The sequence below is a fragment of the Bubalus kerabau genome, chromosome 8 (assembly GCF_029407905.1).
Source record: "Bubalus kerabau isolate K-KA32 ecotype Philippines breed swamp buffalo chromosome 8, PCC_UOA_SB_1v2, whole genome shotgun sequence".
NCBI lineage: Eukaryota > Metazoa > Chordata > Mammalia > Artiodactyla > Bovidae > Bubalus > Bubalus kerabau.
In genome coordinates this window covers 82,069,883-82,087,853 of record NC_073631.1, presented here as the reverse complement: position 1 = coordinate 82,087,853, position 17,971 = coordinate 82,069,883, and the positions used below count along the sequence as shown (strand labels likewise).

At 44.4% G+C, this 17,971-nt stretch overlaps 1 protein-coding gene across 1 annotated transcript in view; it reads right to left on the bottom strand.

Annotated features, from left to right (window-relative positions):
• The window catches only part of GLI3 (GLI family zinc finger 3), a 304,210-nt gene that overhangs the window by 205,602 nt on the left and 80,637 nt on the right, over window positions 1-17,971 (bottom strand). Inside the window, exon 2 of the mRNA XM_055590741.1 lies at window positions 10,210-10,452. Within this exon, the coding sequence (XP_055446716.1) occupies window positions 10,210-10,452 (243 nt within the window). The remainder of the gene's footprint in view (window positions 1-10,209; window positions 10,453-17,971) is intronic.

Below are 17,971 nucleotides of genomic sequence, written 5' to 3'. Positions count from 1 at the left end.
GCCTCACTAATCCAGCACACTTGCCTTCTCTCTGCTCCTAGACGTGGCCACAGGAAATCCACAAATTCCACTCTTAAAGTGAAATGCCCTCCCCTTGGACCTTCCCAAGGTTGAACTCCTTTTTGTCACTTGAGTGTCAACTGTAAAAACATTGCCCAGAAGGGTCTTCTCTGTTCTGCCTGCCCCTTGCAAGGTACGAGTCTCCACCCCACCTCTTGCCCCAGCACACCATCTGTCTTAGTGGACTCCCAGCACCTGCTGTGCTGTCTCATTGTTGATGTCCCTCCCCCCATGTTTGGTGTGTTTCTCCTCTGGATAGAATGTGGGCTCCACGAAGGCCCGGACCTGACTGGTCTTAGCAAACACTGCCCCCTCCGGACCTAGACAGTGTCTGACTGACGACAGACTCTCAAAAAGATGCAAGGAATTTTTGAAATGCAAATGAAGATTATACATCATGTACCCAATGGAGTAAGACTTGAAGCACATCGCACCAGGGTTCTGATCAGAATAGTCGGGGACACTGGAGGCACTCAGGTGCCTCCAACTGCTCATCAACTGTCTCTCTATATCATCAATTTTGGGAATGTGAAAGGCACAAATTATGCTCGAAACATCATTAAAGATAAAACATAAAGGCTACATAAAAATGCATTTCATAGCATTATATGCTGTGTAATATATATCCTGTATATTAAATATGAAGTAAACTGCACATTTGATCAAAAGGCTCAATCTATGCAGTCAGATTCTTTGAACTAAGCTGGAATCACAGACGCTGGTGGAGGGGGAAGGGAAGTGATGATGTTCCTTATTTAAAGGGGAAAAACAGGATTGGGGAAGGAAATCTGAAATCTCGTCAAATTCAAATGCAGGTTTATTTCACAAAAGCCAACAGAAAAAAGAGTTGGTGTCTGTGTCCTAGGATGCTTCGTGCACACTTCTCTGCTCCTCTCTAAACCAGGAGACAGGCTCCCCTTTGATCCCACTCACAAGTCAGGAGCATAATCAGGATGCAGATTTGGGTCCCTCCAGTGGATGAGTAAACACCCAGCTTCTTAGAGTGAGCTTCCTCTGACCTACACAATGCCCACTGATTAGCTCTGCAGCCCCCCACAGAGAGGACTCATGAGTACCCTCCCCCTCACCCCCCACCATCTCCCTTAAGACTCTCTCTGTCCAGGCTGGATTGCGGGCTTATCCCACTTCTGGAAGTCTTTGTTCTCATTTTCTCCCAGTGGCATTAGCTACTAGATTTCCCAGATGAATTTCACTTTGTTATTCCTGGGCCCTTTCCCCAACCTTGCCGTGGGCCCTTTGCACAATACCTCTGGCTCCACTGATGTCAGAGGATTTGAGTTTTTCAATAAAGTAAAACTTCAGGTTTTTAAATTTTTTATTGTGGATCTTATATTCTGAAGTTAAAACATGTCTTAATACAGAGCATTCTTAATTCATTGGCAATGAAGTTGCACTTATTTCCCAGTGTTTGGGGTTTGTACTTTGAGACTAAGATGCCGTGATTATGAGGGTTATCTAATACAGAAAAGCTCAGCAGCTGGAGAACAAGTAGATATCATTTTGTTGTCTTCGAAAGAAAATTTAACACACGGCACTGGGGAAGCAGTAGCATGTCCTTGAGGACCACAGGACGAGGAGTCAGCCAAAGAAGTCAGGAGGGTCTGAGGATGAAACTGCACACGGGCAAATCAGAAGGAGGAAGTGAATTAAATCCAGGACAAATTCTGGGCCGGTGATGGGAAACACAGTTACCCAAAGATCTGTTTAAATATGCAAATACCATGAAATAAGTCTTAGGGCTTGCCCTGGACTCACGCAGGAGCAGATCAGCTTCTAGGAAGCCTGCAGGCTTGCACCTCTACAGCCTGTCTCCTGTCCCTCTCTGATGTGAGCTCCACTCCCCAGCCCCCTAGTTCTCAGGTCCTCACGAGCGTCAGTTTTTCCTTTGGCCTTTATACCTTCGCAAATGTCTCTCTACCTCTACCACAAATATTTATTCAGGTACAGCTTTCTCCAGGAAGCCTTCCCAACTCATCAAGTCTGGGTGAGGTATGTGTGTGTTTTCTACTCTTCAGGGACTCTGTATCTATCTTTTATGATACATCCTTTATACCGACTTTCAGCAAGGGCTTATCTACTTGTTTTATTGTCCCACTGGCCTAAAGCTCCACGTAAGCAATGACCTTGTTCTTTCTGTCCAACACAGGTTAGCACTTAAGAGACATTTGGTAAGCATGATTAACTAGCAAATGACTGACAGGTGAACCGAAAACACAAACAGCTAAATGAGTCCAGAACTTTCTTCATGTTGTTCTAACAGGAAGAAACTCATGAAAAACTTCGGCTGATAAAAAGCCAGGAGACACCCCCACCCCAGCCCACAAAGAAGGGAAGATATTAGGAAAATGAAAACAATGCGTTTTAGGAGAGACCCAAAGTATGGACCCACATGTAAAAGCTCAAAGGATTGAAAGTTGGATACTTTTCAAAGAGTTCCGCAAGAATCCAAACTCTATCAGAACATAAGAAGGACAGAGCCATAAAATGCCAGATCGGCAACCCCATATTAAAGCAAACTGTGCAAGGCACAAAGAAAAATCCAGCCCTTTTACTAAGTGAGATGAAGATACAGCACAAATTTATAGGTACAAGATCAAGAAAGCTAAAGCAGAGCAGGAGATGCAGCTTTCAAGAGACATCAAAGGTAACATTCTTTAATTATACAAGAAAAAGGAGGAGGGGGCCAAGGATAATGTTGCCGCTGTTAGAAAATGGGCTAGGAAGCTGTGAGCAGATGGCTATGAAATGGCAGGAGCTGCTGTGTTTCTCATGCTTTTTCTCAAGGTAGGAGGGAGCGACGGAGGAGGAAAAGAAACTATACGCAACTGAGAATACTGCCACTTGTGCTGGGTGTTGGGTGGGTAACCAAATTAGAAAAGGAACAGAATTCCATGAATATTTAAACAACTGGATTCATGATCCCAATCAATTTGTCGATGGAGGATCCCATTACCAGGAATTACACACATATTTCCACACTAGTAAGTTGGAAAGATGTTACTGAAACCGTGAATTGCCTTAGAGGTTACTGAAGATAAGAGAAATCACTGAAATTTATTAAAGGGCAAAACAAATACCATGCTCACCTTAACCACAGGAAGAATACCTACCTGTTTGATTTTAGATGGATACACAGGAGATCTTCTATGCAAATCCCATGGTGTTTAAAATGAATTGGTCCTCATCCAACTCTGAGTAAAGTGTCAATTTCCTCCAAAGAACCACAATGCACGTTGTCTGAGCATCCTGGCAGTTCTAAATGTGCTGCAGGTATGTGGAAGCAAATACTCTTGATGTTTTGCAAATGAACAACTTATAAATGAATTAATGTGTCATAAACACTTTAAACCTTGCCTATGTTCAGAGAGGATGGGGTGGGGAGTACGTTTGAATCAGAGGTTGACTATAGTGAGTAAATTATAAAATGGAAGCAGAAGCTTCCATTTCTTCTGTTTGCTGAGGAGCTACCTCTGACCAGCAAGCTCTGGATCAACTTCATCTCCAATGTTGACAGGCCAAGCAATGAACAACTCACTCCTCCTCTGCATTAACAAGCCCTCTTGGTCCTGCCTAGGAACTCTGGTGGACAGAAGAACAAAGCACTGCCCCAGACATCACCTTATTCTAAAGCAGATCAGGCCAACATACACGGGCAACCCAAGCTGTGATGCGTTTCAGGGTCTTACATGGACTAGGGGTGCGGGGTAGGAAAAGATCCTTGTGAGATGGGACTTAAGGAAGTCTTTCAAAGGAAGTGCATCATTAGACTGAAGACTGCATAGCACTTGAAGATGAGAAGAACGGGCAAGAATTATTCTGAGAGGACAACAGCCTGAGCAGGGCGGCCTGAGCAGTGGGCCAAGGGAGCCAGACTTGCCTGCAGGGGGCACTGTTAGGGCAACAGAGAGAGAGAGGGCCAGGCCAAAACAATAAGCCAACTGGTTCTCTCTAGAGCATGGTCTCCCTTTGCCTTGCCTTTCCATTCCTCTCCTAGAGGAATGGACTTCAAGCTTCTCCCTGGTCCCCTCTAATAAGTATGTCCCCTAAATTCAACGGATAAAATCAATAGCTCTTTCTCCAAAGGTCACAGAGCTTCTCTTCCCATCGACTTCCAGTCTCACTCACTGTTTCCCAAGACTCATGTATAAAGTCACAGTCATGTCAAAGATTCAGTGGGGAGTAGAATCTGGAGCCTCCTAAAAATTACTCCAAAATTTCCACCACTTTCTGCAGGGTTGCTTGCAGTGTGCTACTGCTGCTGCTGCTAAGTCGCTTCAGTCGTGTCTGACTCTGTGCGACCCCACAGACGGCAGCCCACCAGGCTCCCCCGTCCCTGGGATTCTCCAGGCAAGAACACTGGAGTGGGTTGCCATTTCCTTCTCCAATGCGTGAAAGTGAAAAGTGAAAGAGAAGTCACTCAGTCGGGTCTGACTCTTAGCGACCCCATAGACTTTGGCCCACCAGGCTCCTCCGTCCATTGGATTTTCCAGGAAAGAGTGCTGGAGTGGGGTGCCATTGCCTTCTGTGTAGCTCTATTTTAAAAAAAAGTCTGTGAACATGGGATCACTATTTCTGGTCTTAAAACATTTACCTCCAAGCTGCTGAAAGAAACCTTGGATCATTACACTGAACTTCTAAGAGAAGGACAGGAATAAGCAGGGAGCTTTTCTTAAGCTCACAAATAAGTTTTGCAAAGCTTCCTAGACTTATCTGCATCTTCCCACTCCAGGTCCTCCCATGATTCAAGTCGACTAGCTCAAGATGCAAGACAGGCAGCAAAGCCCCCAGACTAGGACCCAACATCAGGCTTTCTGGTGAAACCCTCCAGTTTTCGGGGGGTTGTGGTGGGGAGGGAGGGAGGGAGGAACAATCACAGCACTCATGATTGGTTTCCCAACTGTTCTCCAAAGATGGAAACGACAGCCTGGATGAGGAGAGAACTGTGCACCCGGGGAGCTGTCACTGTCTCTGCAGTTTGGTCAACACCAAACTGTTCATTTGTGCCTCGTAGGCATCTTTGTCTTTCACAGCCTCCAGATGACACTCCGAGAGTAAAAGAAATGTGAGCAGGTGCGTCTATTAAATATGTAAAATACACCTCTTCCCTTCTCCTCACTTAGAAGACGGATTTCTAAAGGGTGTGGAAAGTCACCTAACATAAAGACAGACAGGTAGAAAAAATATCTTCCGTGCCTCTTTTTTTTTTTTTTAGCACACAAGAATGCAAGTGGGCTCAGCACATCAGCTTTCTGCAGAAGATAAATGCTAGCCAATTAAAAATTCAGTTTCTTTTCTTTAAGCTAATTCCTCAGGTTTTTGCTAATTAGCAACTAATAGTTCTGTCATCTGAGCTGGGAAACATAAGGAAGAATACCAGCGGTATGTTTTCAATCAAAGCATTTACACGGAGGAATGAATCATAGTTTCCAGGAGGAACAACTGCTTGGGAGCAGTTGGGGGCATAAAGAAAGCAGTCTTCACACAACTATAAAACTGGAAAAGAGACCTGAAATTTTAGAAAAGGGGGCATCTTTCTAAACCCTCCCCACCATAACAAAACCAGCGGGGGACCTGTATGACATGATGGTGATTCCAAGAAACTCCCCACCAAGAGCCCAGCAGGGATAGTTAAAAAACTGCACTCCACAGTCCAGAAGACAATGCAACACATGTTTTCTGTAACAGGGAAGCAAATAAAAGTTAAGTGTCGGCCAGAGTACAGGAATGCTTTAACTATTATGTCACCTGCCTTGTCAGTTTATAAAAGAAGAAATGCACGGTGGTAAGTGAAAGCCGGGAGTGATGGTGGTTTGGCATATCTGGCTGCAGATGAAGCAGAAGCAGAATAAAATCTTTGCTGAGAAATCTTTGGGCTGGAGATGGGGGTCATCATCCTGACTCCAGGACATGCAGGTCAGATTCCCCAAATCTGGTCCCTCCCATGCCCCGCCCAATTATAAAGCACGAGTGATCCCACGGCAGCCAGCCTCTCAGCACCACCCCAAGTCTGAGCCACGCGGCTGGAACATCTACTTTTTTGCCTTGATATACACCGCTTTCACAGCTACCCTTGGCGAGAGAAAGCCCCCAGTGCCCTCTGTGAGGATTTTATTCCAAACACATGTTGCAAATGTTTGAAGTGCCCGCTATCCTGGGGTTTTCTCTTTTTCTTTTTTCTAAAAGTCAAACCCACAAAACCCAAAATACTTTGAATCCTGCCTAAGTGCAATTTGTGAAGATGCAATATTGCCTACCCAAGTATAACAGAGCCTTATGCAATAAAAATTTTACAGATGTCCTTCTGAGGGGAAAAACGATTTTCCTTTTTCCGGTCTTACAGGAAGCCTGCCCACACGTTAGAAATACAAAGTTAGTATATATAGAAGCACAAATTAGGCATCTTGGAACGTCTGCGTTTTCCAACCACAGAGAAACGCAGGAATTACTGTGAGAGTTCACAAGCCCAGCTACACTGGATTAGAGAAATCTTTCCCTCCAAGGGTCTAGTGGGGCTGGCAGATGACTCAAGGGAAAAGGGAGTGCCCTAAAAAGATGTCTCTGAACCTTTAGCTACCGAAGGTCCACAATCAGTTTGTGTGCTTGACAAGGCTGCCGATGGAGACAAGGTAAAGAAACTTGGCCAAACTTTTAAATCTCACTTGAAAAAAAGGGCACTTTTCTCACACACTAAAAGATTCTTGGAAGATGTGTCAATTTCAGCTTCCCATCTGTCATTTACCTGGATAATTTAAATCCATGTCAGATAGGTATTATTACAAAGTACCTAAAAAAGCACTCATTATACTGGTAGAAGATTAAGTAATCCAACTGGGTTCTAAAAAAATAGAGTCATGTCCTACTGACTTATTGGAGCTTAGTTTAGGACACCTTTCCATCATTTACCATGAACATCTAAATAATATACCTTTGACTTTTCCACAGGCATTAAGCTTGTATTTATTATATAAAACACTTTCTGGTAGGAATTTTAAATGTTAAAACTACTCCAACTCATGTAAAAGGTTTAAAAGTTCTCTGCTCCTCAAATAGGAAAAAATGACAGTCCATCCTTTAAGATTCAGCGAGAAAGACTTCTGATTAGAAGACTGAAGCACCCCATGCTAACCCCACACTCTTTCCCTAAGAAAAGATTTTTTTTACAATTCACTCCATCTCTAATCTGTGTTTAGAGAAGACACTGATCTTGGGGAATCAGAAAGGCAGGTCTGACAGAGAAAGGCCAGTCTACACTGAACTAAACACAACTGCAATTCTGACAAGACACCTTGGTTTGGAGAGTGAACTTTTCACATACAGGTGGTGGTGGGGACGATGCTGCTGCTGCTCATGATGACGAAGATGGAACGGGAAGAAGAGGAAGAAGCAGGAGAAGGAAAACGAGGCAGAGAATAGAGAGAATCCCTAATGATTCAGATGCATTCAACACTAGTCAGAGGTTGTACAAAATATTGGTATTTTATTGGCACTGTCTCACTTAATTGTCACAAGGACGCTGTGGGGCTGGCAGTCTCGTAACACTCCCATTCAACAGCTGAGAAGGGATCCTCAGAGGGATCTTAGAGGACAAGCCCACTTGGCGACAGTCACGAGGTCAGTATGTGGCAAGGCTGGAACATGAGTGCCCCGGTTGCTGAGCCAATCTCCAGGACTCCACGTCCATATGATGGATGTAACAATAGCATTTATTCATGCCCAACTGAGTGAGTACCTTGGAATGCTGCTGCTGCTGCTGCTAAGTCGCTTCAGTCGTGTCCGACTCTGTGCGACCCCATACACTGCAGCCCACCAGGCTCCCCCCGTCCCTGGGATTCTCCAGGCAAGAATACTGGAGTGGGCTGCCATTTCCTTCTCCAATGCATGAAAGTGAAAAGTGAAAGTGAAGTCGCTCAGTCGTGCCCGACTCTTAGCGACCCCATGGACTGGAGCCTATCAGGCTCCTCCGTCCATGGGATTTTCCAGGCAAGAGAACTGGAGTGGGGTGCCATTGCCTTCTCCGACCTTGGAATGGTGGGGCAGAAAAACATTTGCCATTTGGTGACAGACAGCCTACCTCACTTGTAAATTATCCAATGATTTTATAGTGGCTTGAACAACACCGTGGGAAAAGCTGAAGCACAACCAACCTATAGGTTCGATGTCTCTTCAACAGAGCGACAAGCAATGGTTCCAAGAGCCATCAAGAGTTTTCCAGCACCCTGTGCTAGTTCATACTCCCATTGGAGGTTGGAGAAGGGGGTCACACACAAGGACCACCGAGCAGGGACAAGGGTCCCAGGTGTGCAGAGATCCCAGCCCCTCAAAGGATGAGGAGAGGACTCAATGGGCAAACCGTTAGAACAAATGGGCCGAGAGCAAGCTGCACGCTGAACAGCACAGAGAAAGTTAACGGTCATCTGCCTACTTCGCTCAGCTGTCCTGAGCAATTAACTATTCACTAATTAATTAGTGGGCATCTGGAATGAAAAACAAAAGATAAATATGAAACAGGGCAAGTTTGTGTTCCCACCCAAGGGCACACACAATGCAGGGCATGTATGGCTGATAATCTAGACTTCATCCTTTTTCATAAGTAAGCATACTCTCGGGGAATATTAATATAGGTAAGGAGCATGTAGAGTCCCTCATATTTTCTGCATGGATGAGATCTAATAGAGACCCATCCACAAAAATACATTGTAAAAAACTCAGACATGGGCTTGGAGAAAAACCCTACTGACAACTATTGTAAACTCTCATTCCAAAAATAAAGGAAAAATAAAATGAAATAAACCTCTAACGAGGAAAGATTATACATCTATAGTCGCACACACACTATACATCCTAATTTCTGTAACTGTAGAAGTTAACAACTGTAGCCACAGGGCTGAGAAGCACTTTTTAAACAGAAAAGTTGCAGGCTTTTTGAAAAACTAACAAGAAGCCATTGAACCTTTTCCTCTATGCCTCTGACCACTTAAAAAAAAATTCTCCCTCCACTGAAAAAAAGTAATGTATCTTCCATCTTTACCAACAATATAATATGGTTGGGGAGGAGGGGGTAGCAGTTGCTGAGACTTAAGGTTGTGTGAAGCACTTTGATCTGCGCCCTGATGAGGGAACATTCCCCTCTGCTTCAAGCCAACTAATGAAGGGATGAAATTAGCTTTTATCCTGGGCACTTTCTTGAACCAAAAAACATGCACTAATCAGCTGTCCTCACTCATCAGTCATCTGGCTAATGACCTTTTGCCTTAAAACACTAAAATTTCTGAATGATGTGGAAAAAGGAAAACACAAACCAGTCCCCCTCTGTGGCACACGATGGATCATCTGGAATTGGAGCCGGGAAGGTTAAACAGCAGGTCTGTATCCTGGCAAGGTGATAAATCTGTAATCAAGAGCTGCACGCTTGGGCATCTCAATATGAACTTCATTACTCCACCACCGAATTATGTATTTTAACTAGAACCAGGCCGGAAACAAGCTCAACCCTTATATAGTTTCTTTTGCATTCTGCAACCATCCTGTGGGTGTGTTCACCATCCTAGTTCATTTCTTAAACTTTCTGAGTGTGAGAAGAGGAGCTTACGAGGTCTCCAGTCTGCGAATTCCAGAAGAAAGTGGAATACACAGAAAAATCTTCCACAGGAAGGAATTTGGCCCTGGTTGGTTAAAAGAGGTTTGTTTGTTCCTCAACAATAAAGCAAATATATATATATATATATTTTTTTTTTTTAACAAGGGGAATATCTGCCATTAAAGACATCTGCTAATGCCTCCCACTTTAATAACTCCCCCTCCTCGACCGATTTTACTCCAGCAGGGTCTACTTGGGTGGAGAAAACCTGGTTTCAGTTCCCAGGAAAGGTCTGTGTGGATTAGCCACAGACGGACACCTTCCTGACAGCCGCCCCCCAGCCCCCGAGGTCCAAGTTGCTTAGAGATGGAAAGAAATGGTTTCCCTAAAAAGAAGGAACAGGATGTGGGAGAAGTTAAGAAGTAAAGTAGACAGTAAATTAAACATTTGCATAAAATAGTACAAGACAAGTAGCTCTTTAAGCGCACATGCACACACACACAGCCTGCCGTGGCTCCTGCAGCAAGTGCCACAGATTGGGGGCGACTTACGATAGTGAGGCTCCATGTAGCCATTCCTGGGGTCCATAGCAAACACAGCCCCGCGGTAGGGGACAGAGGGCTCGGCCAGGTGGGGCAAGGACCCATGGATCTCCTTCTTGATCAGCGAGGCCCTCTCGTCGCTGGATGTTGAAGGCTCCTCGCTGATCTTGCTGAGCCCCGGGGCAATCTGTGGCTGCATAGTGACTGCGTTTCTTCTCTCTCTGTGATAGGTCTGTCCAGGACTTTCATCCTCTGAAGACAGAAGGGAAATGAAAACTCTGTGAGCACTTTGAGGAGACATTCAAAAACCATCATCAGCTGGGGCTCCCTGTCCATCCATCTCCCCGCCTCCAAAAGAAGCCTATTTCTCATTCTTGGCAACTGTGAAAGCTAGCCATGACTGGAGGGTCTCAAGCCAAAATTGTTTATGAATGAGGGTCCAAGATACAAATTGAAGGAGGAAGGGGAGCAGGAAATGAGTCTATTAGATTGAGATGTCAGCAAATTCTCATTCCCGGCTTCCAGCCGAATCTGCCAGTGAGGTTTCCCATCAGGGACCTGCCAGTATCCCTGCAGGGCCTGAGGAGCTGGAGATTTTGCCAGACTAAGGCTATGGATTGCCAGCTTCTCCTGGCCTGAAGAAGCCAGGCCTCCAGTGATCCAGGAGGCAAGGGACCCCTGTTCCTCAGAGGAAGAATCTGTTAGAAAGCAAAACTTATCCTTGTGATTTTATTAAGTCAGGTGTATGATCCACTGAGAGATGAAACAGTGCCAGACATGGGACCGAAAACCCACTGGTTCCAAGGGATAAAGATGGCAATCATGAAAACCTACAGTGCCCCTTACAGGACACTTCCTGCTTCGGCCCACAGAATGGAGCTGAGAGCTAAGAGGAAAATGGGGATAGAACGTTGGTGTGGAGGGCGTCAGTTACACTGATCTACATCCACACTCTGGTGGGCTCCAGACATGGTTTCAAACATGTAAGAAACGGCTTGATGAAATTCAAGCTCCCTCATACTTCTGTTCCCTTTCATCTGTAAGAACTTTGCATCGGTCCACTATAGTTCTCTGCAACTGTGATTGGATGGCCTTTCCGATAACAGAAGATCAAAGACCCGTGGCATAAAATCAAACCAAATGGGCTTTCAGAACCCACAACAAGTGGACCGATTCATCTGTAAGAATCATACGCGCACTCTCAATTATGCCCACACAAGCTCTGTGTTTAATCCACAGACTGTGCTCTGGCAGATAAGTGCTGATGGAAACAAACAAAGCTGTTAGGACACTGCTTAGACACCTCATTTGAAAGCTATTTCTCATTCCTGATCCTAAAAACAAAACAAAAACAAAAAAACCATAAGTGGATATAAACAATAATACCGTTGTACTATTTAGTTGAACAGATCTTGAACTCATCTAATCTTCACACACAAACTTCTCTTCAAAATATCCAAAAAAACAACAGAGGTATGTCTAGCTGAGTAGACATACTCTCTTAAAGACCTACTCTCTTAAACATCTCTTAAAAAACAAACAAACAAACAAAAAAAGTATGCTTTAGCAATTTCATAGCTCTTTTGACAAATTTAGAAAAATAACTATGAACATGAGCTAGTGTGAAAATACAAACTCAAGAAACAACAACTCTTTTATTATGACTAATACTTTGAACTACCTAAAGCCAGTAGCAATTCTCATTTTCCTGCCTATGTTTGGGACCTGAAGAAATAAGCAGTGTATGTTTCTTTTCTTTTTTTTTTTTTTTAGCCTAGCAAATGACTTTCAAAACCAAATAGGCAATGAGGTATGTTCTGGACTTTACAGTGATTTTGCTGACTACTGCTGGGTAACTGTGAAACATTATTTTAGCACTATTTTGTGCAGATCCCCACCCTCAAATCTTGTAATGATGGGATAAATTATGAGTTTAATCTATCAAGTAACTACTAAAAAAGAAAATGGTCACATTTTCACACATTGATCTTTCCAAAAGCAATTCCAACCATGCTTTCGCTAGTTTAAAAACAAACTACAAAAACAACAACAACAAAAAATCCGACATTTTAATTTCCCTTTCTAATACTTTTAGGCCCTAATCCACACTCAGACTTCATTAGCAGTAAAGTTGCAAGCTGCAGAATGAAGGTTTTCAGTGATGTAAAGACGGCAGGATGTCAAAAACACTCAAAACTCATAGTCGGTTTATAAAAATTCCCACCATGGCCTACGTCATATTTTCCACTAAGGTGTGCCTGCACAACTTCCAGTATCAACTTCGCACTAAGGTGTAAATTCTGTAGAATGGACCTGCATTTGGAAAGCCAGACAGCTCATACCAAGAGGGACTGTGACATGCAATTAGCATTCTCTGGGAAAGATGAATAACCAAGTCCTACTAATCTGTTCCAGGTTTAAAACAGGATTCCCTTGACTTAATCTTCCTAGAAGAAATTAACTTTTCTTCTCTTAAAACTGCATCCCTACAATAGAGTGAGTTTCTTAGACACTATGTCTTTACGGACAAGCATTTGAATCCAACTTCACGAATAACTGAATAATGGGCATGGACTAATCCCAGCCCTCCCACCTTCTCCCCCACCTCGTGGGAGAAAGAAGCAGTTAGGGGGAGGCGGGTAAGTGGAAACGGGTGGGTCTTTTTAGCTAAAAATTAATTTCTTCATAAGAGTTAACACAATATGTGTGAATATCAAATTAGAACAAGAAATCAGCAAAGTTCAAACACTTAATACTGAAAAAAATGAACTAATTCTCTTAGTAAAACGCAGGCCAGAATTTTTTTCACGTGGAAACTTTCATCAGACTTACTCTTATATGAGTCAGGACTCCCACATTTTCACCTACTCTCCCTCTCCATAAAATTCCAGCAGGTGATTATTTCCTGAAGTTTATCTCCTATACTGAGTTGATTCTGAGGGGCATTCAGGATGAAACCTTGACAGTACACACCCCCAGAATACAAACAGCTATGAGGCTTGAAGGCGTGCTCTCTACAGTGAAAGGGAAACTTTCCAAGCCATATTCCTGCCTGCTCTTATAAATTTAGCAACCACTCTAGCAAGCCAAGAAGACGAGAGCTGTCTAATCTTGCTCAGTCGAGCTGAGTTGTTCAATAAAGTTGGAGAGTCAGCGCAGACAAGCTACGCCAGGCCAAATTATTGACAGAAACATACTGTCCACCATGGCAACAAGCAGAAGTCAGCTGCAAAAATGTAAGCAAATAGCCCAGTCCTCCAGAAGCATCTGCCAGTGGACTTGAACAGCCAAACCGTGCCTCTCTTGGTTCAGCAGCTGCAGGCTCGGAGGGTCAGACTGAGACATGCAAGTCTCTAAAAAAATTCAAGAGAAAAACTGTTTTCAAAACTGTCACCAGGATCCCACTTTGGATCCCCTGCCTTCTGCAGATCTGTGCTCCAGTGGAAATCAGGGAATTCCCACCCACTGCAGGGAGGGCTGCCCCCACATTGCATTTCAGAAGCTGTCTCAGGTTTTTCCAAACTCATCCAAAGGCAACCCATACTGCATCAGATGTGCTTAGTGCCATAAACTCTCACAACTCAAGAGCGGATTCATCACCAGCATTGCTTAGATCATTTACAGGGAAGGTTTCCAGGAAGTCATCATGTGGTGAGAAGCAGGACTCAACACATACACACACACACACACACACCTGTGCATTTGTTCCCAAACTCTTGATTGACTTCTTCTCCTGGAGACCCAGGACACAAGTGCTCTTTTGCATTGGACTGGACAGAAAAGTTTCAGATGACTGTTCCCATGGAAAGGTAAAACCCTGCACCCCATCACCAACCAGGAACACATCCTGTCCCCCTGACCAAATCAGCGGGTGAGGATCTCGTGGTACAAGTGCTCACCTCTTTGAAATGAACGTGGATTTTAAGCCGTCCCCTGCAATCCCGTTTTAAAAGAATCACGCCTCTCTTCCCCCCAAGACACAGAAGACACAGAGTGAAAGCGAACAGACGGATACTTACAACTCAGTCCCAGGCTCTGGCTAGCTACTTTCTGCAAACTTCTCTTTCTGCTGGGCTTTCTCTAGCAGTGCAGACCTGCTAGGAATATTCTCGGTGTCTCCCTGCCTCCCTGCACCCTGGCCCTCTCCCTCTCCCAGGCAGTGCTTGCTCCCATTAGAGGAATTAAAAGTGGTTGGAGCCATGCTAAATTTAACAAGCTCATTAGTATTCTTTCTGAGTGCTTCCGAGTGAACTCTCTCTATTCAAGGCACTCTCTCCAGCAGAAGGGTCAGGCTGGCTAATCATTAAATCAAACTAATGTCACCCTATCACAATCAGCCCCAGAGAAGGAGGGTTTATTATTTCAGTTTATGCTAAATAAACGGTTTTACAAACGGTCCCCAAGCAAGGTCAACAGCAGCTTCAATTACAAGACAAACTTAACAAGAGTTGCAATAAACCAAGGACCCCGTATTGACTTAAGAACAGGCTCGACGCCACATATGGCCACTAGCGGGGTTGTACAGGAATGCATATTGGAAAATAAAGGAAGAGGGGGCGCTTCTTTCTTTGCCAGAATTTGCCACTGCACAGCGACTGTTCATTCACCTCTCTGCAACCAGCTAGCCGCTCAGCTCAATTCACTCCACACAAAGGCTGGAGCCCAGACCTCAATGGACCGAGTGAAACACGTTCAGAACTAGGCTCTCTATTGTGACTGAATTTCTTAACATCTTTTCAAAAAGCGGAGAATGCCTTGAGGCTAAAGGAAGAAACAGGCTAATGGTGAATTGGGAATTCAGAGCAAATTTCAGAGCCCTTTCCTCCTAGCTTTTGAGGTTGAAAGCAAGCTCTTTCCTTTCAAGTTTCAAAGTCCTTTTTCCTCCCGCAGTGTCACAGAAGGATTTGAAAAGAAGGTAATTGTGCTCGCAGTCTCCCTGATCAGAGCTTACGTCCTATTTCTGGTATTTCGGAATACTTCTTGCAATAATAGTGCATATAGCTCAATCCCTTAACCGGCCTGCACTCTGCAATTGCTCATTAAATGAACAATTGCGGGTATAAAATGCCTTTTATGTTCAAGGTCTGGATATAAGATAAGCATTCTAGGACTCTAAATTTGGTTTACTAAGGAAACTCTCCATCATTAAATTACAAAACTGAAGTCAGAATATCAGGCTTTCCCAGAAAAGTGGCACTCAAATTTCGGTGAGCCCAAAAGGCAGGGAGGCTGGGAGGAGGGGCGGAGGCCACAAAATGTTGAGGAGGAAAAAAAAAAAGAGTGGATACTCAGATTTCAAACAGAATAGGATTCAAACAAGAAAATAATATTTCCGTGTTTAATAAGGTCTGAGTTTGTGAAACCTCATCATTTCCAAACTGAATGATATCATCAAGTCATCTACAAATGGATCAAAACATAGGTGTGAGCCTCAATCAATCAACACGCGGAGGGCTATTCCTGACCCCTCACCGGCAAACGTCAATCCCCTTTCTTAAGAAATAATCCGTTTCTGCCACAGATCGCTTTATCATTTGTATCTTCTCACTTGCTCCTCACCAGAACCCGATGTTACAGCAGGACAAGGCATTAGGGCCAGTTTCCTGATCAAAACTATGCAACCATGGCCCTTATAGACCCTAATCACACCTTTGATAGGCCACCAAGTCCTGTTAACATGAGAAGAGGTCTGCTCCCAGGCAGGTTTGGCGAATGATACCTGGGGCTTGTGTGCAGTCTCAGCCTCCACCCCCACAACCATCAGTTAAAGGAAGGGAGGAGAGTAATTACATTTTGATGATCTGACATTTTCAAATTCTTGATACTCTCCAAATAAGTTTTTGTCAACAAACAACCACTTCTGGGAAAAACCCAGAGGGCCCCAGGGACAAATCCATGGTGGGACATCCAACTTCAGGGTCTTAGTACCCTGGAGCATCTTATCCCCACAGGTATGAGGACAGGCGCATGCCTTACACAGGCTGTGTGCGCGCGCACAAACACACACACACTCACTCACACACACACACTCACTCACACACATACATACTGTCGCACGCTGAGGCTCGACCAATGGCATCTGTGTGTTACTGCAGGTTTTAGTGTGCTGCCACAAGCCTGGAGCCCCACCTTCCTCTCTTCTAAGGAAGAAACAGAACATCATTTTCTGCTTTTCCCCCAGGAAATTGCTTGGCTGTGTTTGGAAAGAGCATTATTTCATGTTATCTTATTATGCATTGGTTGCATCTTGTCAGCTTTTATTTCTGTGGTTATTTACTTTCTGATGTTCTTTGAATAAAAAAACCAATGGAACCCAACGCCTCGCCTCCTTGTTTCAGAATTTTCTCTAAGACTTTGCCCAAAGAGAGATCAGAAACGAAAGAGAAGAGGCTAAGTACATTCACAAGGTTTGTAGAATTATGCCAGAAAGTGGCGGGGAGGCGGCGGGCGTGGGGTGGGGGGGGGTAGTGTCTGTAGTTTTTAGAAGCAGAATCTTGACCCTTTCCATCCTGACTGCAGAGATGCCTAAGCCAGAAGCTGCTCCCTGGAATCTTAGAGTCTGGCTTCCAAAGGGAGGAGCAAACAATGCCTTCTCTAAGAACATTTCCAATGCCCTTGGGGTCAGACATCGCCCTTGTGCGGCTACACATACATCTCCCATTGACAATGACTGATGACACAGGGAGTGGCCCAGATGGATCGGAGAGCGCTCTCTGCTTTGTCTGCAACCTTTAAACCGACTGCAGGGCCTGCTACGCGAGAGGGCGGCTGGGGGATTTGAAGCTTTGGAGAAATTCAAGTGGCAATCCTTTCTCAAAGATCATGGGCTCAAGAATTAACGGGTAGCTCTCTCTGACTTCTTCCATCAATGAGGAGATCGCAAGGGGAAAGCAGAGAAGTAGAAAACGCCCTCCATCCCAGCAGTAGGAGTACCACAATCTTTTTTTTTTTTTTTTTTCACATTTCTAGAGTTCTTTTTGCCAAAGAACAAAACATAGTCCAGACTGACCCACCAGTATCCCACCAGCCCTTCACCAGAAACTATTTGCTCCCAAGAACAGGACTAAACCCAAGGCAATTTCTGGCCTCACTCCCTACTACTCAGCTTACAGAGCTTCACACAGCTTTAAAAGGGGCTCCTGGGATAGAAAGAGTGGAGAGAGAGTAAGACAAGAATTTAGATAAACTGAAGGGCAAAACCTGACACTGCCGTGAGTTCCGGGAGCAGGGAGCTCCCAGGGTCTGCAGCAAGCAGCCTCTTGCCTTTTCAAAAATTAGGGGCTCCTTGCCATCTGGAAAATCAGGGGTCGATCACACAAGCTTCATGTCTGAGGCCTCACCAGGCATGCCCTATAGGGTTTACATCCTCTTGCCTCGCCTCTCTCTGAACCCACACCAATCAGAGGTCCACACCCCTGCCCACCTCGGGAAGGATGCTTCTGGGTGTTAACACTATGACTTGGCCCAGCACAAACCCAACTTTACTAACCAGCTTTCAAAGTTTTAGACAAAGCAGTAGCCAAGCCCCACCTGTACCTGGGAAGAGGAAAACAACAACAACAACAAACAACAAAACAGGCCCCTGAGGGCCCAGCAAACCGTCCTGTAAATCGGAGATCTTCCTAATTTTCCATGAGCTCAAGAAGACCTTTCCTAGCTTTAAGAATTCTAAAATGTCATGAAGCTTCTTCTATTAGCCTGCTATTAGTTACTAGTCACTGCTTACACAGAGTGAGTTAATTAGTGACATCAAAGGCAGTACAATAAATTC